Source organism: Hyperoodon ampullatus, assembly GCF_949752795.1.
Source record: "Hyperoodon ampullatus genome assembly, chromosome: 5".
NCBI classification, from domain to species: Eukaryota; Metazoa; Chordata; class Mammalia; order Artiodactyla; family Ziphiidae; genus Hyperoodon; species Hyperoodon ampullatus.
Window position 1 is genome coordinate 100,196,267 of NC_136918.1, and position 25,163 is coordinate 100,221,429.

Consider the following 25,163-nt stretch of genomic DNA (forward strand, 5'->3'; position numbering starts at 1 on the left):
TTTTCAAGGTCGTGCCCCCAAATTTACTCAACCACTACAACCTCGAAGTAGCAATGAATTTCCTGCACACACAGAGCAAACGACTGCCACTCCTGAAATCAAAAATACCACCATAACTCCAAATGTAACCAAAGGTATGCAAACCCAAAAATTAATACCTGTTCATAGTAGTGAGTTTTTTTGTTTTTAACTTAAGTTTTCAGAAACATTTCCAGCTTTTAAACGCTCAGGATTTTTTCCCTCTGTTTTTTAAGTATAGCAAAAACTTTGATTCCGTACCTTATAGAAAAAGCTGACTGCATTGCTCTAAGTTCTATTATCTGTTGCCATGTAAAATGGTTCTTTAAATCTTTAGAGTTGGCTGCTGTATTCTAGGCTTCCTTTTATGATTTTTTTCCCTCTATAGCTAAATATGTAGAGTCTCAGGCTTAGGAAAATAATTTTTCTAGAAATAACTAAAACCATAGCAGGAAACAAAACTTTTTTTTCTGATTATACATTAATTTGCTGGAGAGGGAACTTGGTAGGAAAAAGGGAAGAGGGGAAAAAAAAAGTTTTGGTGAAAATAAATACTTAAAAAAAAAAAGATACTCTGTTAACATTTATTTTAAAAATTTGGTCTCTGTTTTTTAAATGTTTACAGTTACTTTTTCAGATTATAAATAGTGCTTTTCAATTTACTTTCAAATTTTGCTTTTAATTATTAGTATATAAGCTGTTAACATATATAAAACATAGTAGTTTTTTATTTTACTAGTTTGAAAACAAAATTTCTGTTGAATTCAGGAACAAAAAGCATCAGTGCCATGGAGGAATTAATTTCAGTGTTGACAGATAAAAAGCACACTAATTTTCAGGACAGTGCAGAGAAGAGAAAGCAGTTCATTCAGAGTAACTTGTGCCACATAGAACTTAATCATTCTCATTTTCTGAAAATTTGCCTGGATTCAGATAACTTTCTACAACTTCCTACATGTCAGTTTCCTTCCTATCTTCTGAAGTATTCCCAAAGAGACCAATTTCTTTCTCATGCGGCAGGAAAAGCTAGTATTGACTGAAAAACAAAAAAAAACCCTCACAACCTAAGAGTTGAGAATTATGTTTTTTTCAGGTTCTTACTGAGGACAGTAGCCTGGGATACAGCCTCTCAGATAGTTCTGAGAAACTGTTCCAAAGAGGGAGGAGCCAGGATTTATAGGGGTTTATGCTGGAAAAAATGTAGTCAAACATCAAAAAATTACTGCTAATCACAAAAACCAGACATCTCAAGTTAATGATTTTAGTGCTTTTCTATGTGTGGGAAGATGCAAGAATCTGAGCTCATTGAAATTATTCATTGATATGTATCTTAACTGTTTAGAGCCAGTATTCTGTTTTTCTCCATCCTGAATTCCCCTCAGGGCGCCCAGTCATGGGGTGGGGGTAGTGGCTGAGGACTTGGTGGCAACTCTTCGAAATGGCAGGGACAACATTTATTTTGTCCGGTCTAGAGAGAAGCAAGAGTTGACAGAGAGAGACAAGAAATTTCAGCATCCCACAAAGAGCTTCTTATCCGTTTACAGAAAGCATGCGTTCGGGTAGAATCCCAGACCACATACCTGGATGGAAAAACAGTCATTTAAAAGTGTTGTTCATCTTAAAATCTGATTATAGAATTTTAAAATCTTAGGACTAAAAGGGTTCTTAAAGCATTTTCTTTCAGAACTAGGATCCCTGTAATCTTTAAAATAACAAAGAACATCTAGGTCTTTTTGGTTGAAGACCTCCTGTCTCCTTTTCTTTGGAACAGTAGTATGTAGACTTTTTATTGGTTTTTGAACCTAAGCATATATTTTAATGCATCTGATTAAGTCAGACTGTATCCATCTGAACCTGATTATTCTCTCTACAATTTCACAAATTTTAGGGATAAAGCGCATTTGCTTTTCTAATTTCTTAGTCCTTTCTATCCTGCGTCATGATTTCTGTCTTATTCACTTCTCCTTTCTCCATTTTTACATCCAGGCTGAGAGTGATGCTGGTGAAAATCATGTCATGGTCAGATTTGTGCCACTGTAATGTCCAGCTCCTCCCTCAGTGGAGCCCTCAGTAGCAGCTGGTGGTCTTTCTGTTTCCCTGGTTAGCTCTTTTGTCTGTTCTCAACAGTAGCTGTTTGAAACATTCTCTGTATTTTTCAAACCCTTGACCCAGAGATCCTCAGTCACTCTCAGTTACATCTTCAGCTTCCCAAAGTAGAAGCCATTCGAAGGGCGCTTCCTTTTTGTGGAGCCTGCATACTCACCTAGTTCCCATCCATACAGCTTCTCAGAGGCCTGGTGTTATTGATTATCCTCTCCCTCCCTGTATCTTCAGCTTCTTTCTCTCTTTGGGTGGGATTATAAGGAGTAAATAAGATGCAGGTCTGGCGCTGAGCACCCAGTAAATAGCAGCAGTTGTTGCTGTTATCACCCTCATGGCCAGGAGGAGGTTGAGACGTGGAGGAAGAAACTAGCGTCCCAACTGACATTAAGCAGACCATTTCTGCCCAGGATTCTTTATCTATGGAGTGAGATTAGGGATTAAGTGATCTCCAAGTCCCTGCAGGCTCCAGCATTGTGTTGGTTTCTGCCTTGTTCGTACACACATTTGGTTTCTATACTTAATACTATATTATTATCTTCCTGCATCTATAAATATTTTGCCATCACTTCCAATTGCTGGATAATATTTTAATACTATATTATAAGGATAATATTTTATTATAAGGAGGAGACCATGATTTACTTATTCCCTTTCATTGTTGGGCGTTTGGATTACTTCCAGTTTTACAACCTTCTGCAGATACAGAAGCAAACATATTTAAAGATACATCTTTGAATCCCGTCTTAATTTTTTCCTAAGAATAAATTCTACATAGAGAATTGCCAAGTAATAGGTTTTTATAGATATTGCCCCCAAATGCCAATCAGAAAGGTAGTTTCGATTTATAGTCCCATCAAAATCCCTGTTTCCTGATACCCTCTTCAACAATTAGTTGTTCTTTTAAATATTTGCCAATCTGATAAGCAAAAATAGCATCTTTCTGATTACTAGTGAGGTGAACATGCTTAATGGTCACTTGTGCTCTTCAATGCGTTGCTCTTTCATCTCTGCTGATTTTTCTGTTGTTTATTTTTTACTTGTAAATTCTGTAATAGATTACCTATATTAACCTTTTATCACATATGCAGAAAATATGTTTGCCCAGTTTATCATTTGTCTTTTAATTTGCCTTGGTGATTTAAAAACTGCAAAGGTGGAGCAAATAATGTGACACACTTCCATGTATCCATGAAGGCCTCTGCAATTACCACTCATGCCCACTCTCGTTGCATAAATTATGTGTATGGTATTTTTTTGAGATAGAAAAGCTTTGAATGGTGATATGGTTAATCTGTACTCTTCTCCTTAATGATTTCTGCCTTTGGTATTAATGTGTGTTTTTGTTTGTTTGTTTTTGTTTTTCAGATGTAGCCTTGGCCGCCGTCCTTGTCCCTGTGCTGGTCATGGTCCTTACCACTCTCATTCTCATACTAGTGTGTGCTTGGCATTGGAGAAACAGGTTCGTACAGAACTAGTTCACCTAACTGGTCCTAGAGGGGATGTTTCCAAATGTGAAATAGAAACTAAATATAGAAGATGAACTTTTTTGAGAGGGAGAGTTAAGATAGTCATTAGAATAAAAATATATACAGTTCTCCTTTATTCCTGTAAAAAATGAGTAAGTTCAATTCCATAATCAGTTACTGAGTACCTTTATTATATCAAATTTTGTATTATACAATGGGTTACACACATCAGTAAGATATAATAGGTACTTAGTAGCACTTTGAAAAAATGAGACACAGTTATTATCTCCAGATTGTTTAGCAGGGTTGACCACTATACTTTGGCATGATGAGTTGTATATGAAGCGCTGGGGAACACAGATATAAGAACCGTGAGAGTTACCTGAAACCTTTTTTTCAGAAAAGAGTGCTCCTCAAATTTGGCATGGTTTGCCTTAAAGGAAGGATTAGATTTGGCTAGATAGAAGAAGAGAGAATGGCCCAGATGGATGGGATGGCTTGCAGGAAGGCAAAGAGTTGTGGAATGTAGGCAGAACAGTGAGCCATGCCACAGGGGCTTGGCGTGCGGGAGCGCTAGGAGACCCATAGAAATGCAGCCTGGGCCTGGAGCAGGAAGGACTTTCTGTAGACGGGGAAATCATTGAGCAGGGTTCAGCGGACAGGTGATATTATCAGATGGTTGTAGGAAAATGGTGGCAGGAGGGTGGATTGAAGAGGAGAGAGAGACTAGAAGAGGCAGGGAGATGAGTTAGGAAATTATTAAGGCCACACAGGAACATGACACAGCAATTCTAGGAAAGGGAGAGACATGGAGGGGGAGAGGTTTCCCAGAGGCGTCAGTGGGGTGCTTGACTGGCTACTTGCTAAGGAAGGAGGAGGATCTAAGTTTCTCTCACGTTTCTGGCTTGTGCAGTTGACTGGTAGAGATGTCATGAGTAGAGGTAACAGAGTAGGAGGGACAGATTTGGTGGCTGACAGCTTTGGAGGGACTTCATTTGTCTAGCCATCAACAGATATTTGAGCCTCCTACTCGCTGCCAAGTATTGAGCCGTGTGCTGGGAGTCCAGTGGTGAACCCCAGAGTCTGTGAATGGGAGAGGATACTTTGCAGAAAACCTTCCACCATGGAACCTGTTTGTTGCAGGGCCCAGTAGTAAGGGCAGGTAGGAATCACGGGATTGGAGATAAAACAGTAGCCAGTATTCAACTCACGACTCACTTGGTTTACTACACATAATTAGCGCACAGCACAGGTTAGGCAAAGTGGGGCGGAGGGGCGGGGGATGAGGGTGTAAACGAACCACTCCAAGGAGAAGCCTTGAAGGAGGCATCTCAGCACCAACAGCAGCACATGACAAGTGAGAGTGGGAAATCACCCCGGCTCCAGCAAGGCCTCCATCTGGAGCAGCTCTCAGCAGCATGGGGGCCTCCAGCCAAGATCCTTCAGGTCACTCTGTTCAATGGTCTCCTCTTAAGGAGTAACTGTTACCCCAGGGGAAGAGTCTGGACTCCTTCAGTTGCTGTCTGTTCCCGTGCCGTACATGGGCCATCAAACTTCTTGTCTAAAGTAATATCCTCAGTTTATCATTCGAGGACACTGGCCGTCCTACAGTGGATGTTTCAAAACAACTTATAGGCAAGTTCGTGTTGGCCACTGGGACTCCATTTTGAACTACGTAACATGTCTTAAATAGCTTAAATCCTCTAAGTTTCACCCAAGATGAGTAGGAATCATAACCGTACCAACCACAGTTTGTTCCACGGGTGGAAGGAAGCTGGAGGAGGCGTGGGTCCCGGATTCCTGGTGTTGGGGGGCTGTCTGTGCAGAATTGACAACTTAGCATGAGGGCACGAGGCGGGGGAGGAGGGAACAGGGCTCTGGGAGAGTCCAGGAAGGAAAGTTCACGATGCTTTCAGGAAACCAGACAGCAACAGTAGTAGTGGTGAGAACAGCAGCAACGGCAGTTTCATAGAAAATAAAATGAAATGCTGGTTTTACACGTTTTTCTAAATGCCTTACATGTTTTAACTCATTTAATCCTTAAAACAACCTGTGAAGCAGGTGTTGTTATAAATCCCATTTTATAGAAGAGGAAAGTGAGACTGAGAGAGCACAGGTAACTTGTCCGAGGTCACCTGGTCAGCACATGGCAGGGTGAAGATTTGGTCCAGGCTCCAGAGCCCGTACTGTTAGCCGCTGCAGCCTCTGATCAATCAGCAGTTCACGTCTAACCCTCTGCGGTTAAAGCCCCAGGGCGTGGGGGTGAGGACAGGGGAGTAGAGCTGCTGAGAGGCAGGAGGCAAGTCCTGAGGTCCGTTTGGGGTGGCGTTTAAAGGGCTCTGGACATTCAGACCCCCAAGAGGCAAGATGGAACACGAGCCTGTTCAGGACCAAAGGTCTGAGCTGCAGAATTGAGGTTACTTCTACAAACGTAGTGGATGAAGTTGCTGACCACTGGCTTTGTGACAAGGAGTAAAGAGGAAGTGCCGTTAAGGGGCTTATGGAAAACAGCCAGGAGAAAAGTATAATAAAAACAGCTGCAAGTTACTGAATCCCTAACCCATACTGGGCACTGTTCTAAGTACTTTACATGTGATGAATAAATCACCTGCAGCTTTGTCACTGGAGATCAAGACTATGAAATCCTTTATAGTACAACCCTTGGACAGCTTCAGCACCTATCATCTCGTCCACAAATTTTACACCATACCTTACTTTGAAATAATGAAGTATTATATTTTAAACACAGCCAGACTTTAAAATGAGGGAGCTTTTAGTATCAATAGTAAAAACATAGTCTCATACTAGAGAAGAATGTTTCGAAGTAGGAAAAGCACATAGCTTGGGCTCTTTGAGAAAGCCCCGTTTGTGACCTTCAGCGAGTCACATAACCCTCTTTTCCTCGTTGACAACACTAGAACAACTTCTTTCCCTTTAGCTTGCAGAGCATTATTTTAATTAGGTGTACATCAGAAAACGTCCTTTCGTGTGCTTGGTTTTTTTCTTTTTAAAAGGCTCACGGTAGATAGCAATTCTTAATGTTGAGGAGGGACAGAAGTTCCCCCAGGGGAGGATGTGTCAGAATTCTGAGGAGCAGGCTGGGGAAGAACCTTCCTCGTTGCACACGTGGCCGTCGGTCCCCTCACTGTTAGTGACAGCGTTGGCTTATCTTGCACAGGGTGGAGGAATCAGGTCTATGCAGTTAAGGGTGTGTGACACTTTAAACTTCTCAGGGGCAAAGGACTGTAGAAAAAAAGCAGTAAGTTGAAAAAAAAAGTAACAGTGCAGAAGAAAATATGGGGGTTTTGTTGTTCTTGTTGTGTCCTGTGAACTTCGTGAATTGACTGATTTGTGAAATTTGTATTTGAAACCAAAACAAACCTAACATGATTTCCCCATAATAATCCACGTGTCAGGGTTGGGTCTTTGATTTGATTCAGGGTTTTTATCTACAGACTTAGTCTTTTTTTTTTTTTTAATCCCTTTATCCATTTGAGTGGAAAATAGTTGGGTAACAAGATAACTGTCTCAGGAGATAGTTGTTTAATATTTATTGAGAGTCCAGAATTCATGAGCCTCAGCAGTGGCAACTTCAAAAGTCAAGTGAAAGAGGTCTCCCAGGGAAATCAGCAAGTAGAAATGTGTACTCTTGACTAATTATTAACTTTGGTGTTTATCCTGCAGTTTCAGAGCTTTCTTACTAGTGAATTCACTCTATTTGCTAACTTTTTTTTTTTTTTCTGTATTTTTCCAGAAAGAAAAAAGCTGAAGGCACCTATGACTTACCTTACTGGGACCGGGCAGGTAATTTGTGGCTTTACATCTCTTTCCATCAGAGGGAAGCCCCTGCCCTCCAGCTGGCAGCAGTGAAAGAGGAAAGCCATTTTCAGGCCCACGTAAACTCCCTAGCACTGTTAGAAAAATGGCATTCCTCTTCTGTTCTGATCATTTTTACTTTTCTGTAAAATCTCTAGTCTGTAAGTAATGAAATAGGAAGTAAGAATTTCTTATAACACATGCTCTGTTCTTTTCCTTTTGGAAAACTTGTCTGGTTTGTCCCATGTATGTATCGGTCTTGAGGAGACCAGCTTTCTGTGTGGTGTATGTGAACACTAAGTAAGAAGCAGAGGATTGCAGTCCTGGTGACACAGTGTGTGTGTATGTATGTGTCACTCTGCTGTGGATATTTACCGCAGTGGAGTTCAGCATTTTACGAGTCAGTGAAATCTGCTATCTCTGCCATGAGTTGTCATCTTCTGAATTCCTACTCTCTGTGGCAGGTGGCAGGTTGCTGCAGGTGACACCAGGGGCCTTCTGCGGGCGTGTCTCCCACTTCCCAGTCTCACCACTGGAATGACTGTTAGGGGTCAAAAGAATTCACTGTGACGAGGGTAGAAAAGAGCAGTGATGGGGGTAGGTCTTGGGCTGCTACTTCTCACCGTCATCCTCCCGCCCCCCGCAGGGTTGATCTTAGAATTTTTTAAGCTTATTAAAACTTATTAAAGACCACTGCTATAACAAACTATATCTGGCTGCACTATAATAGCCGTGATTTGCTTCAGTATATGCTTTTGATAGAGATTTCTACCATGTTCTGCTTTGCACTGGATAGTCTTATCAAAGCAAAAAATAAGTTTGAACAACTTAAGGAACTAGAAAAAGAAGAACAAACTAAACCCAAAGCTATAGGGAGGAAGGAAATAATAAAGATTAGAGAAGAGAGGAACAAAATAGAGAATAGGAAGAAACAGAAAACAGCAAGTGTTGGCAAGAATGTGGAGAAACTGGAGCCCTTGTGCACGTTGGTGGGAATATAAAATGGTACAGCTTCTGTGGAAAACAGAATTTTTTGTCAGTTCCTCAAAAAATTAAAAATAGAATTACCATATGAACCAGCAATTCCACTTCTAGGTATATACCCAAAAGCATTGAAAGCAGAGTCTTGAAAAGATATTTTTACATCCATGTTCATAGCAGCGTTATTCAGAATAGTTAAAACATGGAAGCAATCCGGGTGTCTATCCACCAATAAATGGATAAGCAAAATGTGGTTATACACGAAATAAAATATTAAGCCTTAAAAAGGAAGGAAATTCTGCAATATATACTACATCGTGGATGAACCTTGAGGTGATTATGCTAAATGAAATAAGCCAGTCACAAAAAGAAAAATAGCATATGATTCCATTCATACGAGGTACTTAGAGTACTCAAAATTATGAAGACAGAAAGTAGAGTGGTGCTTGCCAGGGGCTGAGGGGAAGAATCAGGAATCACGGTTTACTAGGTACGGAATTTCAGTTTCACAAGACGAAGAAAGTTCTGGAGATGGACGGTGGGGAGGGTTGCACAACAATGTGAATATGTGTTTAATAACACTGAGCTGTTCAATTGAAAATGGTTCAGGGTGTTCCCCGGTGGCCTAGTGGTTAGGACTCCAGGCTTTCACTGCTGTGGCCCCCGTTCCATCCCCGGTCAGGGAACTGAGATCCGGCAAGCCGTGCAGCACGGCCAAAAAAAATCGTTAAGATAGGAAATTTTATGTTGTGTGTATTTTACCACCAGAATAACCACCAAAGAAACCAAAAAACCTTGAACACAAAGGCTGGTTTGTATAAATATTTGTTATAGAAATGGCTTAAATGCAACAGGATTTCTCCCTTCATATACTGTTATCATTTCAAACATAGCTTTCTATGTAATGGTCTCTTTTGCTTACAATCACAATGAAGGTTGGTGGAAAGGAATGAAGCAGTTTCTTCCTACCAAATCAGTGGAGCACGAGGAAACCCCAGTTCGCTACAGCAGTAGTGAAGTGAATCACTTGAGTCCTAGAGAAGTCACCACGGTGCTGCAGGCTGACTCTGCAGGTAACTGGTGCAGCCACCATGGGAAGGAGAAGCTGCCGCGCTCACTGTAAAGTGCTGTGAGATTTGCAGTACCCTTTATCTGTTTCATGTATAGGAGATGAGCTAGTTTCCAAATATAGAACCACTTTTTAAAAAGACCTTGAGTCATTTCTGTGTCTTAGATGTTCTATCCATAAAATTGGGGTACTCATTTCTAAAAACTTTGGGCATTTTGTCTGCTTACCTGAAATTTCGTTTGGTTTTATTGGGCGTTCGGGGGTTTTAAAAGGAGAGCAGGAAAGACACAGTGGCCTCACAGTATTTATCCTATTAACCTAGAATATATTTTAAACATTTCCTAATATTTGAAAAAGAAAAAAAAATCTATGAAATTATTTTCCAAGACGAATATTATTTCAGTAATGGAATATTTATTTTCCAATGAAGTACTGTCTATAAATCTGAAGAACATATACACTCTTTATGCAGACTTCCATGAATGAAGCTTTCTGGCACATTGACTTATTACCATGAGATATAGGGTAACGTCTTTAGTTTTAATTTTGAAGTTAGTTCTTGCGGGAAGATCCATCAGTGTCTGTTGATAACAAACGTGCCATAAAGAGGTGTTTGTTTTCGGTGCAAGTCTGCAGCTGCCACCCTGAATTATAGGATCCCTGCCTTAATGAGATCACTTTTCTGTTGTCTGTGTTTTGCGATACCCACAGAGTATGCGCAGCCACTTGTGGGAGGAATTGTTGGCACACTCCATCAGAGATCTACCTTTAAACCAGAGGAAGGCAAAGAAGCAGGCTATGCTGACCTAGACCCTTACAGCTCCCCTGTGCAGGAAGTCTATCATGCCTATGCTGAACCACTCCCGGTTACTGGGCCCGAGTACGCAACCCCAATCGTCATGGAAATGTCCGGGCACCCCACAGCTTCGGTTGGCCTGCCCTCAGCGTCCACTTTCAAAGCTGCAGGGAACCAACCTCCTCCTCTGGTGGGAACATACAACACTCTTCTCTCCAGGACTGACAGCTGCTCCTCAGCCCAGGCCCAGTATGATACGCCGAAAGGTGGTAAGCCAGCTCCAAGTGCCCCAGACGAGTTGGTGTACCAGGTGCCACAGAGCACACAGGGGGTATCAGGAGCAGGGAGGGCTGGCGAGTGTGGTGTTTCTAAAGAAACCCTTTGAAGGTGATGCTGCCTTTTACAAAGCATCATTTTAAAGCACATGGCCTTTTTTAAATTGTATTAGTGGTAGTAATATATAGAACGTATTACATATCTGTCACGGACGTGGTTGGGGGAAATGTGATGACCGAGGTACAGGAAACTACTAATCTTGCCATCTTGCTTTAAAAGTGTTACTGTAGCACAGTTACTGCTTGCCTATTAAATTTCAAATATCCTGTTTGTTACTACTGTAAAACACTATTTTATACAGAAAAAGCTCCCTACTATGCACTTCAAAGAAATTAAAAATCACTGAGAGTATTTATTACCAATGCTGCAGTTACATTGATGAACTCGAGATGGCTCTGTAAGCCTTTCTGGCAATAACGCATGGTACTGTTATAAAATGTCTGATGGCTTGAAATTCTGCTCTTTGTGAAAGGTGGGTACTATCATGACTTCTTCCTCTTCTATTCCTATATTGCTTTCTGAATTTTTTTAAAAAAATAGTGACATAATCCTTGTTTTGATTGCAGTCATATATACTTATCCATCTTTCCTTAGGAAGAGCTATAGCTGGGAAACTGACCTGTAGCGAGCAGAGTGATTTTTCACTTTCTGACACTCTTAACGAGCTTTAACATTTCATAGTACATAACTTGGCCTCATCCCTGCTTGTTCCACCTGGGGCCCTTGGTGGCCAGCCCCATTCTTGTGTTTGTAAATGCTTGAGTTTTTTCAGTGGGTGATGCTTGCTTTATCAACCTCATTATTTCAGATCCCCTAATGTTTCCATGTGGAAACAGGAACAACTTTACAAATTAAAAAAGCTGTAAAGGAGATTCTCCGCCCCGAACTTTACTTGCAATGGAATTTTTCCCAGGAGAGTTGTGAAAAGTTGAGGGTTTCTAAAAGTGAACACTAAACAATACCCGCTTATATTTATCACGGTAAAAGGCAAAATCATGACTCCGTGGGAGTCATATAAATTACCACCCCCCGCCGCCAAAAAAAGTTGCCGAATTTGTCCTCTTTGGTTTTATGTATACAGGTTATTCTTTGAATCTCAAGGTAATTTGTTGTTTTTAGTCGAATAAAGAAATACTTGTTTTCCACAGTAAACTACTATAAGAAATGTAAACCCAGCATGTATTCTTCAGCTCTGTGTGATTATGCCATCTATGTGGTAGGGGGTGCAGTCCTTTATATCATACCTAGGGAACAAATGTTTCAGCATCCTAGCAAGGGAAAATTCCTGTCTTGTTTTTGATACCTCTGGGCAACTTCTTTGTCACCATTTGCCCAGAACTAGTTTAAATGACTGAAATAGAAACCACGTGCAGTTTATTAGCGTTAGTGTAGAAACCATCTTTAAAAGTCTTTAGACTGGTAAGATGATATGGAAGCTGACCATATGATCAAAATATATAAACTTGGCCTCCCCTCTTCTATCAATCAATATAACCCTTAGTTTGCAGACTTAATATTGAAATATACTTCCCCATCAGGTTCTAGTCGTTTCTTCTAGCCTGTGCCACCAGATGATGGCAGAATATGCTAAATTTGACTAATGATGTACAGTGTTCATTTTGCTTGCTTCCGTGAGTCTATCAGTATTGTAAAACGTTGCTTCAAAACAGAACTGCCTATTTCTACAGCCTCCCTACCTTCTAGTTGTATGATTTGGTTGGTCTTATTTTCAGTGGCTTTTCCTTTTTCCAACAGACTTTTGAGGCATAATTTTATTCACTGAAAAACCAATACACATTTTGTTTCAAAATATTTGAAACAAAAAGCACAGATGTTGAACTTTTATTAAAACCTATGAATGTGTGAAGCACATGTATTAATGCAGTCATCCCCTTTCAGGTGGGAAGAGAGTAAACCAATTGCTTTATTTTTTTATTCGTCCTTAGTATACAAAAATATACTTTTTCTCAAATCATATGCCTGTTTGAAGCTTTAAGAGAAGTGATTTCAGTAACTATTTCGTTTTTCCAAAGATGCTTGCTATTTGTGTTTGTGTGTACCTGATTGTTTTCCCATATAACTTTTTTTTTGAGAAGCAAATGTTTTCTTAAATAGTGCATGTTTTAAGACTTGATTCATATATTGCCACTGTGCTGTTTTTGAACTACCAATAATTTTTATAAAATACCTAGTTTTTACTACTATTATATATTTTACTTTCCAAATGAAGAGCTGAGCCTGATACAAAGGGTTGTACTGGTTTGTACTTTTTCTTTTAATTCGTATGTTTTCATATTAGAGTTTTGTTTTGGTTTTTTTTTTTCTAATGTTACTATGTCTGCTATATATACAGCTTTGGAGACAATCAAGTAACAACTGAAAATGTGAAAGTAACCATTTTTTACAAAATTCCCTTGGAATTTTTATTCTTTGCTTGAAACATGTAAAAGACTTAACTCACTGTGGCTTATTGGATTAAATTCTTTCCTGTTAATGCAGTTATAAAAGTAGAATCAGACAGTGGTGCAGGAAATGTGGCCCTTAAGGTTTCATAAAATTACACTGGCTTCGCTGTTACTTGATCTTGGGAACCGGCACAGTTAAAGGGAAGATATTGTGAATGCTGATTTATATTTTATTGAAAGCTGTAAATCTAAATAGATCCTATTGCATATGCAGGGTCTAGCCCAGTTATTTAAGTTCACGTTTCACTGTTTGCACTTTGTATTGAACAATGGGTTTATTCGCTGTTGAAATGGTTCGAGCAGAGGATTTATACAGTAACTGAAATTAGGATGTTACGTATACACGTCCCCTCCCCCCCACCCCCACACTGGAGGGAGCAGAAAATGAGCTCGTTTAAATATGAATGTGGCCATAATTCTATGGAATGTGATAAAGCTTGAACTTCTTTCCCTGGGCTCCACATTGTTACCTGGAGAGCAAGAGGGTTACAGAAACACCATGTCAGATAATACAATTCGAAAGAATGAATAGATTAGGTGGGACAATAAAAGCTTTTCAGCCCCTCTTAAGAGAAATCAATGAAGCTCTGCTTATTTAAAAAAAAAAAATTTTTTTTACCTACTGGCTCTGCCTTTCAGTTCTGAACTTGAAGTCCCTAAACTGCAAAATCTAAGGAAGAGTTGGATACTTTTAGGTCAACTGTGGCACCAGTTCTCATTTAATCCAACTTGTGACTAGTTTCTTCTCATCTCCTCCTCTTCTTTTTTTGGCACTGGGAAAGGTAGAAACAAAACATGTATTGAAATACGTATTGGAAATAAAAATGGCTTGAGCGTCAGTGATATTCTCCCAGAATGTACTTTTCTTACCTCGGCATGTACTGTAGTCACTCAGTATTTGTATATGTTGCTAGAATTTAGATTGTATAAATAGTGAGATTTTAATGTGTTCGTGTGTTTTTAATAAATTGTATATATGTCTTGTTCAGGTTTTGTTTGTTTTTTGCTTAAATAAAACAACCTTGAGGTTTGTAACCCTTCTCATACCATGCAAAATGCCAGAACCCTCAATTTTAAGATCAGATTTTTTTTATGGCCAATATTATAGTACTTACAGTAACATTTGAAAATGCCACCCGTGGGGGATTTTTGGGGTTGTTTTTTTTTTTTTTTTATAAATTCATTTATTTATTTTTGGCTGCATTAGGTCTTCATTGCTGCACAGGGTCTTTCTCTAGTTGCGGTGAGTGGGGGCTACTCTTGGATGTGGTGTGCGGGCTTCTCACTGCAGTGGCTTCTCTTGTTGCATAGCACGGACTCTAGGCGCGTGGGCTTCAGTAGTTGTGGTGCGCAGGCTCTAGAGCGCAGGCTCAGTAGTTGTGGCACATGGGCCTAGTTGCTCCGCGTCTTGTGGGATCCTTCCCAGACCAGGGCTCGAACCCATGTTGCCTGCATTGGCAGGTGGATTCTTACACACTGCACCACCAGGGAAGCCCCTACCGTTGGTTTTTGACATTGACTTTTTCTGTAGCCAGCGCCATCCTTTCTGAAGCCCGAATTACTTTACAGCAAACTCAGCTTCAGCAGCCCAGCTGCAGCCTATGGCTGTGTGGTATGAGGGAAAGATCACATTGAACAGCTGTGCCTTTTCCGCCTCAAAGAAGTTATCAGAAAAATCAAACAAGACTGGTACGGTGCAAACATATGCTGGGATTAACAGAACAGAGTCCATATTTATTGTCTAGGTCTGGGTTAAATCCGCTACTAGTTTTGTCCCCCTTACACCACTTTCAAGTATGTCAGTCACTTATTTCTGTTTCTGATCTAATAGTTATACACTCTCTTTAGAGATGCAGGCTAGTTAGTGATAATTATCACTCTCCCAGTGATTGATTGATAATTATTGTTCAAAAGATGCCAGTTCTTTCCACGCCTACCTCTTCTGACAGCTTTTGATTCCAGCCTTATAACCTCCACTGTTCTCTTCACCCCTTGTCCCCCTCCCTCCCCATAGCCTTTGGTTATAGTCAGACATTACAATGGAAAGGGAGACGACTAGCTCACCACTTTTGTCCAGCTGGCTTGTTTGCATCCCACAGCACTCTTCTCTGGTGCACCCTAGGTAAGCTTTCCATTTGAAGATGCGATTTCATCATGTGGACAACTGGTTTTTCATGAAAATGCCATTTAAATCCAGAAAAAGCTTGACTCTTCTTAAAGGTTTACTCATTCATGTCTTTCCTAATTGACTTCCAATAAACTTTGAAATTTTAATGAATAAATTAAACCAGGCAAAAAATGTTTTAAGAATTTTCCCCCTCTTGAGCTTGCCTAGTTCAGCTTCTTTGTATAAACTTTATTTCTTTAAAATAATGCAGTCACCAGACTTTAGGAATTGCATTCTTTCTTTGGTTATTTACTTATCCAGAGTTTCATATTTATCCTATTTCTTTCGACTTAAAAAAATCTTCATTCTACCAAACTACTCATCATAATCATGGTTTAACTTAACTGTAGGAAAAAAATGCTTAATTAAGCCAGTATGATCTTAGATTTCCCTAATCATCCATGCTTAGGGTCTGGTTTAAGATTCCAGTCAGGTTCCTCAGGTACAACAAAAAGGAACCAATCAATCATCCAGAGAGGGAGATACAGAGGCCTGAAGTGGTTCCAGTATGCCACATTCAAGGCACCGCTGCATGCCAGCTCCCCACCAATTTACAGGAGGCAGATAAACCTCTCAAAATGTCATCTTACATTCAAAATCTGCTGTGGTAAACTAAATCCCCTTACTTATTAGGAAGTCACATCCCTTCAAAAGTCTAAGATGAAGTAACTATAAAAAGATACTTTAAAACACCTCAGAAAACTAGCTTATTTTTAAAACAATGCAATGAAAAATTCACTCTCCCTGATATCTTACCATGTCTTGGTTTCCATAAATTAAATATATTCACAGAAATTAAGCTGGTGGTTATGAAGCACCAGGCAGCAACAGACTTAATTTCTTGACAAGTACATCCAACATATTTAAAAATAAACTAAAAATTGCAGTGTAAAAATAAAACTAATACTGTTAGCATCATCTTCTGAGTCTGTAGGGTCAATCTTGAGTCAAGTCGATTACAAAGTTTTTTTCTATAATGTCCTTCAAAAAGAGCTGCTCTGCAGTCACATTGTGATATGCATTCTAAAGAAGAAAAATAAAATAAAATCACCATCTATCCCAATCTCAAGATGTTAACAACAGCAGCAACGGAATATGCTGTATCTAAAAAGCTTAATTAAAAACTCAAGTAACAAGTGGCATGGACTTTTAACTTATCTTTCTCATTTCTTTTTCATTGCTCATTCTTGCGCCAGAGCTTTCCCTAAAGCCCACTCTTCCCACTTAAACCATCACATAAGAGGCTCCCTCACATCATCTTCTAGTCTACTGAATTATGGTATAAATCTAGAAACCAGAATTTGAAAGTGTTAAGTTCTAACCTGAATAATACCACTTTTTCAGCTTATATAGTATTTAGGGATGAAGATTTAAGGGGACTGGTTTCATGTCATGGGATATATATCCATATACTTAACAGCAAATCATTCACAGTTCAATATTTTAAATGTACAGGTAACATTTCAATCCTATCACTGTGCCACTAATCTAAGTTATAATTAGGAAAATAGGAAATTCCTTCCCATTTAATCAATTAAAGTCAAAATCTTAAGGATCAAATCCACCACCATTAATCCCCATTCAAGAGAAGAATGATCTAGTATAAAGGTTTACAACTTTTCTGACCATGAAGATTCTTTCATGAGGTTAAAATATTATGGACCTTCTCATCTACTTAACTGAAAAACTACATGAAAATAATTCGTTATGATTATGGCCATGCTTTTAGGTGAATTTGAAATACCTCAAACAGCAGGTTTCTATATATTCAAATAGTGCAAATATGATACAGTATCTAGGGTAAGGCTTGGTCCTTATATAGGTTTGATGAGTTTCTCCCAAGGGTCTGAGGCCAACAGATTGGGAACTGCTGCTGTAGTAAGAACTCTGGACCTGAGTCCTAATTTCAGCACGTGCTATCTCTGTAAACCCTTATCAAGCCATCATCCCCTCAAAACCTGTTCCCTCAGTAAAATGACAGGGTGAAAAAGGAGAATATAAGTTTTCCAACTCTAAAGATAAAAGATTATATCAAAGTGTGTATATATATATTTTGTTTGTTTGTTTGTTTTACCTTATTCATCAAAGACATGGTGGCATTCCCAAAGTAGTGCAAAGGACTCTTGAGGTCAGAAAAGTTGTACTTAAAACCAGCAAGGTGAACTTCATGACATATGTGAAATGCCAATGTAATGGCAATAATTCCTGTTGTTGGGTGTTTGGGTTTCTGGGGGAGGAAATGAAAATTTAGGGAAAAAATCCAAACAAGGTACCTGTTTCCAAAACATTTGGTGACCTAATCTTATAAAATAGCATCTTCTGAACATTTAATGAGGACAGAAATACTTCAGTTAAATCCTTGTCATGCCCTAAGGCTCAAGCCCCAAACAGTTAATATCCTAACTCTGAATATAAAGTGTTGCTTGAAATCTTAGAAAGTCTCTCAGGTAAAACTTAACTGCAGTACTAGTCCAGAAGACAGCTATCAAATGAAGCCTTTAAGGAAAAGGATGCTGCTGCCTTGTTTTTAAAAAACACGCCGAAGTCAAGCAACTTGTGGAAAAAGCAAAGCCTGAGAATGTTAAACCCATGTATGAAACGTAAGGACAGCTTAATTCACTAACGGATAAGATCATGCTAAAAGGCTTCAAATAATTTAGCCTTAAAATGGTTCCATTTTATAATGCTGATAATTTAGCTCTAGGGAAAGACGGCTTTAATTAAGTAACTTCAATAACAAATTGCCATGGTAATGATCTGACTAGAAAATAAAGATTCTAGATGTATATACAGATTAAAGTCACAATCTCAATTTTGTTTTTAAATTGATTATAATTTTAACTAAATTTTAACTAAAAAGAAAGAAACCAAGCATCCCCTTCACATGTACATGTATCCTGAAAAACACTATAATAGATGTTTGGCAGAGGGTCTTGGCATTCAAAGTTTTCATTCTCGTTGGATGGCCTTCAGAGGCAAAAACAAGATATATCTTAAATTTACTAATACAAAAATTCAAGGAGATTTTCTTTTGATTAAATGTTTCTTACAGATCCCATGGAAATTACATATGATTAGTTATGATTTTGAGAAAAAGAAAAAAATCAGAGCAGCACAATAAAATCAGATAAACGCCAGGAAGCAAATCTGTCTGAAAGCCTAACAGCCTTTTTTTTTTTTAAGTCTTTTTTTTTTTCTTAACATCTTTATTGGAGTATAATTGCTTTACAATGGTGTGCTAGTTTCTGCTGTATAACAAAGTGAATCAGCTATATGCATATACATATATCCCCATATCTCCTCCCTCTTGCGTCTCCCTCCCACCTTCCCTATCCCACCACTGTAGGTCATCACAAAGCTTGGAGCTGATCTCCCTGTGCTGTGCAGCTGCTTCCCACTAGCCATCCATTTGACATTTCACTCCCCTAGTAAGTTTCCGTTCCTACTCTCCAAGATGACAATTTCATACCTTTCTATCCAACAGCTCTACCCTTCTTCCTACTTTGTCAGTTTAATCCTTATTTTTCTTAGAAAACGGAATCGATCAGACAAGAGCTACATCATCTTCCCAATTCCAAATCTACCTTCGTCTTTAACCATATTTTCAATGCTCACTCCCATGTGGATGAGATGTCCCTGTTCCTACCTACGGCCAACCTCTCCACTCGTGCACTCTATTTTATCACATTTCTTTTCTCAACAATTTCGCTTTCACAAGTATCCCCTTTCTCTCTTCATCATCAATATTTCCCTCTATTGAATCATCCCCTTCAGCACACAAATATATCATCTATCTTTCTTTAAAATAAAAAAAACCTTCTTGAGCCTACATCTTCCAACCATTTCTCTGCTTTCTTTTCTAGCAAAACTCCATTAAAGATTTGCCTCCGCTCACTCATGTCCCATGTTCTCTCTCTTTAACCCAGTTCAGTCAGGCTGTCTTTCTCTTTCTTACCCTTGTCCATATCAATATGACCTCCATGTTTCCAGGACCGCATCTGACATAGCTGACCTCTCTGAAATACAGCTGTGTCCCTCCCTTGGCTTCTGGGACACTGTGTCCTACTAGAACTTCAGTCTACTTACAACTAGTTCTAGGATCATCTCTAAGTAAGACCAGGGTCTTCCTGTGCACCACCTAAAACAAAAATCAGGGAACAAATCTGATCTTACTTCACGTAGGAAAGTAAGAGCTGAAAAGTCACAAAATATACATTCAGAAGCTGTCCTTTCCCCTCAAAATTACTACGAAATAGGGTTTAAATTTAAACTATTTATGCTTTTAGACGTGGGAATTCCACTTCCAGATGTCCTTCCTACAGAAATCACACAAGTGTGCAGAAAATCTCTATAAGTACATGTATTTCTACATTACCTATAGAGGATAAAAGCTGGATTTAAAACTAAAGGTCTAATTTCTGAAATTCCTATTTCTTTATGATATTCTAGGAGACTAAATACTAGAGGGAAAAATAAAATGGACAAAATATATTGATCCACACAATGGCTTTTAAAAAAAAATCCTATTAAACTAAATTCGATTGTTAAGAAAAACAACGTATTTTTACTCTGAAAAATGTTCTCAGTGTTTTCTCCTACAATTTAGAAAGACAGACTTTTCCAATACCAAATAAATCGGGTCCAAACAAAAAAAAAAACAAAAAAACTAAAGGTCTATAAATAGGGGAAGTGTTAATTAAATGGAGAGGGGAAATAGCAGAACAGTATCTATAGTATAATCACAATTATACTGAACAAACAAAAAGTGCTTGTGTTTGTAAATGAATAGACAAGAGTCTATGCAAACAATAAATGCTGGAGAGGGTGTGGAGAAAAGGGAACTCTCTTGCACTGTTGGTGGGAATGTAAATTGACACAGCCACTATGGAGAACAGTAGGGAGGTTCCTTAAAAACTAAAAATAGAACTACCGTATGCCCCAGCAATCCCACTCCTGGGCATACACCTGGAGAAAACCATAATTCAAAAAAATACATGTACCCCAGTGTTCACTGCAGCACTATTTACAATAGCCAGGACATGGAAGCAACCTAAATGTCCATCAACAGAGGAATGGATAAAGAAGATGTGGTACATATATACAATAAAATATTACTCATCCATAAAAAGGAATGAACTAGTGCTATTTGCAGAGACATGGATGGACCTAGAGACTGTCATACAGAGGGAAGTTAAGTCAGAAAGAGAAAAATATCGTATAATACAGCTTATATGCGGAATCTAGAAAAATGGTATAGATGAACTTACTCCCAAAGCAGAAATAGAGACACAGATGTAGAGAACAAACATGGATACCAAGGGGGGAAGGGGGGATGGGATGAATTGAGACATTGGGATTGACATATATAATTACTATGTATGAAACAGATAACTAATGAGAACCTACTGTATAGCACAGGGGACTCTACTCAGTGCTCTGTGGTGACCTAAATGGGAAGGAAATCAAAAAAAGGGGATATATGTATAGGTATAACTGATTCACTTTGCTGTACAGCAGAAACTAACACATTATAAAGCAACTATATTCCAATAAAAATTAACTTTAAAAAAACAAGTGCTTGTGTTTGTAAATGCATAGACAAGAGTCTAGAAGGATATAAAAGGCAATAAAGCTTGGGAGATAACCTGAGTTATGGAGAGAATGGAAAAGGATGATTTCCTTTTTTAAAAAAATACTCCTTTGTAAAAGCTGTTTGATTTTAAGCATGTAATATTTTAGAATTTCTTTATCACGGTGAAGAAAAGATACAAAATACGTGTTTATTTCTTTGGATTTTACCCAATTACAAAAGGGAAAGCCTCATTTCAGCTGAGATATCACATTACACAGTTACTCAAGCTTCAAGTGAAAAACATAGCCTGCCACTGTATGGGTCTAAAGAGTATTTTTTCCCTAAGGAATGTAGACAAACAGGGCTGCAAGAGTCAGAGTCAATGAGATTCCTTATAATTAAAAAGAATTAGGGACTTCCCTGGTGGCGCAGTGGTTAAGAATCCACCTGCCAATGCAGGGGACAGGGGTTCGAGCCCTGGTTCAGGAAGATCCCACATGCCGCAGAGCAACTAAGCCTGTGCACCATGACTACTGAGCCCACGAGCCACAACTACTGAAGCCCGTGCACCTAGAGCCCGTGTTCTGCAACAAAAGGAGCCACCACAATGAGAAGCCCGTGCACCCCCAAGGAGGGGTAGTCCCTGCTCGCCGCAACTAGAGAAAGCAAGTGGGCAGCAACAAAGACCCAACACAGCCAAAAATAACTGATTGATTAATTAATTAATGACAGAACACACCCCCACACTTAAGGTTCTTTTCCTTGCAACCTGAAAAACATAAAGCTAAAATCCAAAGATATGTGATTTCACTAACCCAGGCCAGTTTCCAAAAGCCCCAAGGACCCTCTGTCTCACCCCAGTGAGGTCTTTAGTTTGAAACTGTGCAAAAGAAAATACGTACCTGATTTTTGGGAAACGCTTTCGGGAAATGAAGCAGTTCATAAGCTGCTGTTCTGATAATGAAAGGATCTAATATTCTGATTTGATATGGTTTATAAATCAGATTTAATGCTGGTTTCTTCCAAAAACCATTAGTGTTCTGAAATAAAGAAAATAGAAAATACAACTTGTTGTTGTCTCTTTTTTTAATGAAAAAAAATGAAGGTAATTGGAAGCCAGATCAATTTTGCCAACTTACTATTTTGCCACCTGTCAACAATTCCCACAGCCACTTTAAATCAAGCGGCTTAAAAGCAGTGAGAATCACCGTAGTATTAGGATCATTGTGATTGGGATCTGAAAAAACAGATTCTGGATAAAAAAGTCGGAAGGTAGTCCTTCTCCCAACTTCCTCTTCATGTCCTAAAATAGGACCATTATTCATTCTGTGGGTAGTAAAACACACAAGATATGTAGGCCAAGCGCAGTACGGGTCATGTCCATCACAGTTCTCAGAGCTTTCAGAGCTGGACAAACATTGTCAGCCGTGTAGCCAGGGCTCTAAAGCCACACGGCAATCCGTCAGTCTTTCACACGTAACAGCCAAGGAAATAACCCTTTCGTGAAACAGCTATTTGATCAAAGGCAGAAACATTCATTTGTGTTTGAAAATTAACTGCGGGGACACTGATAATTCATTCTTACCTCCAGAAAAATTGAAGACAAAATGAAACAAATGGGAACATAAAACCGCAGAATACTCAAGCTAAAAGAGACGTGGGAGGACATCCAGACAAAACCCCTTGTGTTTGTAGATGAGGGCCCCAATGTACATAAAGTTACTTGCCCAGGGTTACACAATCATGTAGCAGGTGGACGTGTCTCAGTGACTGACAGGCAAGAGTCACAGTTAAGGTGATTTGAAAACCCACCAAAATTGTTGTGCTCTGAAATAAAGTAACAACATAAAATTGCTATATTTATACCCAAGCACAACCAAATGAATGACTGTCTCTGGCGTGAACCAAAGAACCACAAAGGATCCAGTGTTGGGTTTGTGGATACTCAAAGCCAAGGTTAGACATATACTATTTATGCACACACCATGAAGGTGTGCTTTGAAAAGGAACGCATTGTTCCCAAAACACTGTCCCCTAGGAGATAAATACTGTTAGACCCTTTGCCACTGACTGGCAGCCTTAGTAACACCTGAAATGACTTTCATAATGTCTTTAATGGCATTTTCCCACAAGGGCCTGGTGTGGTTCTAGGTGACCAGATTTTAGACAATTATAAAGAAATTTGTGAGTGCTTCAACATTGTTTTGTGGATACATTTTCACAGCTTCCTCAAAATGAATAATCCACAGAAAATAAGGTGACCACACTATGCAGAAACCCTCAGCCTGTAACCCAGCAAAACGCCCAAGCACTGCCAGGTCATCCTAATGCATTGCCCAGTGCGAAGCTTTCCCACTCTACAGAAGACTATTCATAGCCATTCCCAACACACACAAACTTTATCCCGGATAACGACCTGACTTCACCCTTTCAATGAGAAAACAGAACTCGAAATGTCCACATTTCCCCACCGTTACATCTGTGGGACTCCCAGCTTTCCCTTCCACTGCAGAGACAACCACACTGGTGTTCTGGACCCCATCCCCTCTCTTGTTACCACACCAACCTCCTTATTCATTTCCATCAGTTTACTAATATGCTTTAGAATCTATAAAAGGAAACAAAATAGAAAATCTCCTTTGAGTCCATAATCATCTCCAGCAACTATCTCATTTCTCAACTCCACAGTGAAATTTCTCTAAAGAGTTGCTTCTACTGGTTTCTCCACTTTCTCACCTGTCATTCTCTCCTCAAACCACTCCACTTGGGCTTCTCCCCCGCACCGTGCCTCCAAGTCTTCTTCTGTCAAGAGGAACAGTGAGCTTCAGCTTGCCAGTCCAATGGTGAACTCTGTCCTTATCTTACATGACCTCTCACCAGCCTTTGTCATGCTTGAAACCTCCCTCTGTCTTAAAACACTGTGCTCTCTTGGCTTTTGTGATCACCTTCTCCTGTCTTTCTTCCTACCTCACTGGTAGATCCTCTCCAACTCTTTAACTCCTTTTTCTTTGCTCAACCTTTAAGTTTTGACTACTTCAAAGCTCAGTCCTGGGCCCTCTTCTCTGTCTCTCCCTGGGAAATCTCACCCAGTCCATGGTTTAAGTACAACTTACAGGCTGTTTGCAATGAAGATTTTAACCTGTTTATCTAACTGCCTACTTGACTTATCCACTGCAAATCTAATAAGCAGATCAAACCTGGTATGTTCAAACAGTAATCTTGATTCTCCTCTAAACCTGTTCCTACCCCAGTCCTCCCCAACTCAATGAATGGTACCACTATCCAGCCAATCTCTTAAGCTGAAAACCCAAGAGGAGGTATCCTGCATTCCTTTATTCCCATCTCTGCTCACATCGAATGCATCAGAACAGCCTGATAACTCTACCTCTAAGACATGCCTCAATCTAGCCCCTTATCTCCTTCCACGCCATGACAGTCCTGTTGCAAAGCCACCATTCTCTACCCAAATGCAGCAACCTAACTGGCCTCTTCATTTCCACAGCTTGTCCTTCCTGTTTCATTGTCCATGCCATCACCAGGGTATTTTAAAGACATAACCAGATAGAGTTGCTCTCTTGCTTAACAATTTTCAAGTTTTCTGTTATACTTAAAATAAAACGCAAGCTCTAATCGTAGTTTACAAAGTCCTACACAGCCTGCTCCTTACCTACCTCTTCAGCTGCCAAGTGCACCGCCTCCCCAGCCTGCTGCCCTCCAACCTCACTGGTTTTCTTGCTACTGCTCTTAAACCTAGCATCATACCCTCCTGAAGACCTGCAGTAAACATCCTCTCTGTCTGTATTCCCTAGTCTTCATATGGCCAGTACTGTGTGGTCTTAGGTCTAGTTTAGATGTCTCCCCTTCAAAACAGTCATCAATTCAAAAATAGCCACTCAGTCATTCTCTATCACACATGTTTTAATTGTTTGCATGGCATTTATTACTACATTTCTTTATTTAATTACTGTTTTCTTCCCCTCGTTAGAATGTAAGCTCCACAGGGAGCAAGAACATTATTCCTTTTCACTGCTATATCCCCCTAGAACTGTGCTAGAACTAGAGCTAGAACTGTGCCTGGAATATTAGGGGGGTTTCATAAATATTTGCTAAATAAATGACCTGAAATCTAGGCCTACTCCAGCCAACAACTCGAGTAATGTGTAATGTACTTAAACATACCACAGCGACTCTACTTCCTTTTAAAACACAGCGGTACTAAAGCAGAAAACTATACTCTTTTGAAACAATTCCAGGTTAGCAAACAGAAGATATATTTACCTTATTATTACATCATAGGAGTCAATTTTTTCTCCTAACGTCTTATTCTTCAAAACTCCTCCATTACCAACCACCACACATTTTTTACATGGCACA

At 39.4% G+C, this 25,163-nt stretch overlaps 2 protein-coding genes across 3 annotated transcripts in view; one reads left to right on the top strand and one right to left on the bottom strand.

Moving 5' to 3' along the window:
* DCBLD2 (discoidin, CUB and LCCL domain containing 2) overlaps positions 1 to 10,634 on the top strand; it is a gene marked incomplete at both ends in the record, with an annotated part of 100,564 nt that extends 89,930 nt beyond the window's left edge. The window contains 5 exons of the mRNA XM_079704863.1: positions 9 to 134; positions 3,487 to 3,580; positions 7,342 to 7,391; positions 9,320 to 9,457; positions 10,165 to 10,634. Coding sequence (XP_079560989.1) covers positions 9 to 134; positions 3,487 to 3,580; positions 7,342 to 7,391; positions 9,320 to 9,457; positions 10,165 to 10,634 — 878 coding nt within the window. The remainder of the gene's footprint in view (positions 1 to 8; positions 135 to 3,486; positions 3,581 to 7,341; positions 7,392 to 9,319; positions 9,458 to 10,164) is intronic.
* Positions 10,635 to 16,153: 5,519 nt separating this feature from the next.
* Positions 16,154 to 25,163, bottom strand: part of ST3GAL6 (ST3 beta-galactoside alpha-2,3-sialyltransferase 6) — a gene marked incomplete at both ends in the record, with an annotated part of 42,594 nt that continues 33,584 nt past the window's right edge. The window contains 5 exons of one of the 2 annotated variants that reach the window (XM_079705593.1): positions 16,154 to 16,240; positions 17,292 to 17,444; positions 21,692 to 21,829; positions 21,929 to 22,115; positions 25,068 to 25,163. In XM_079705593.1, the coding sequence (XP_079561719.1) occupies positions 16,154 to 16,240; positions 17,292 to 17,444; positions 21,692 to 21,829; positions 21,929 to 22,115; positions 25,068 to 25,163 (661 nt within the window). The remainder of the gene's footprint in view (positions 16,241 to 17,291; positions 17,445 to 21,691; positions 21,830 to 21,928; positions 22,116 to 25,067) is intronic. The other variant, XM_079705594.1, reaches the window with a different exon arrangement.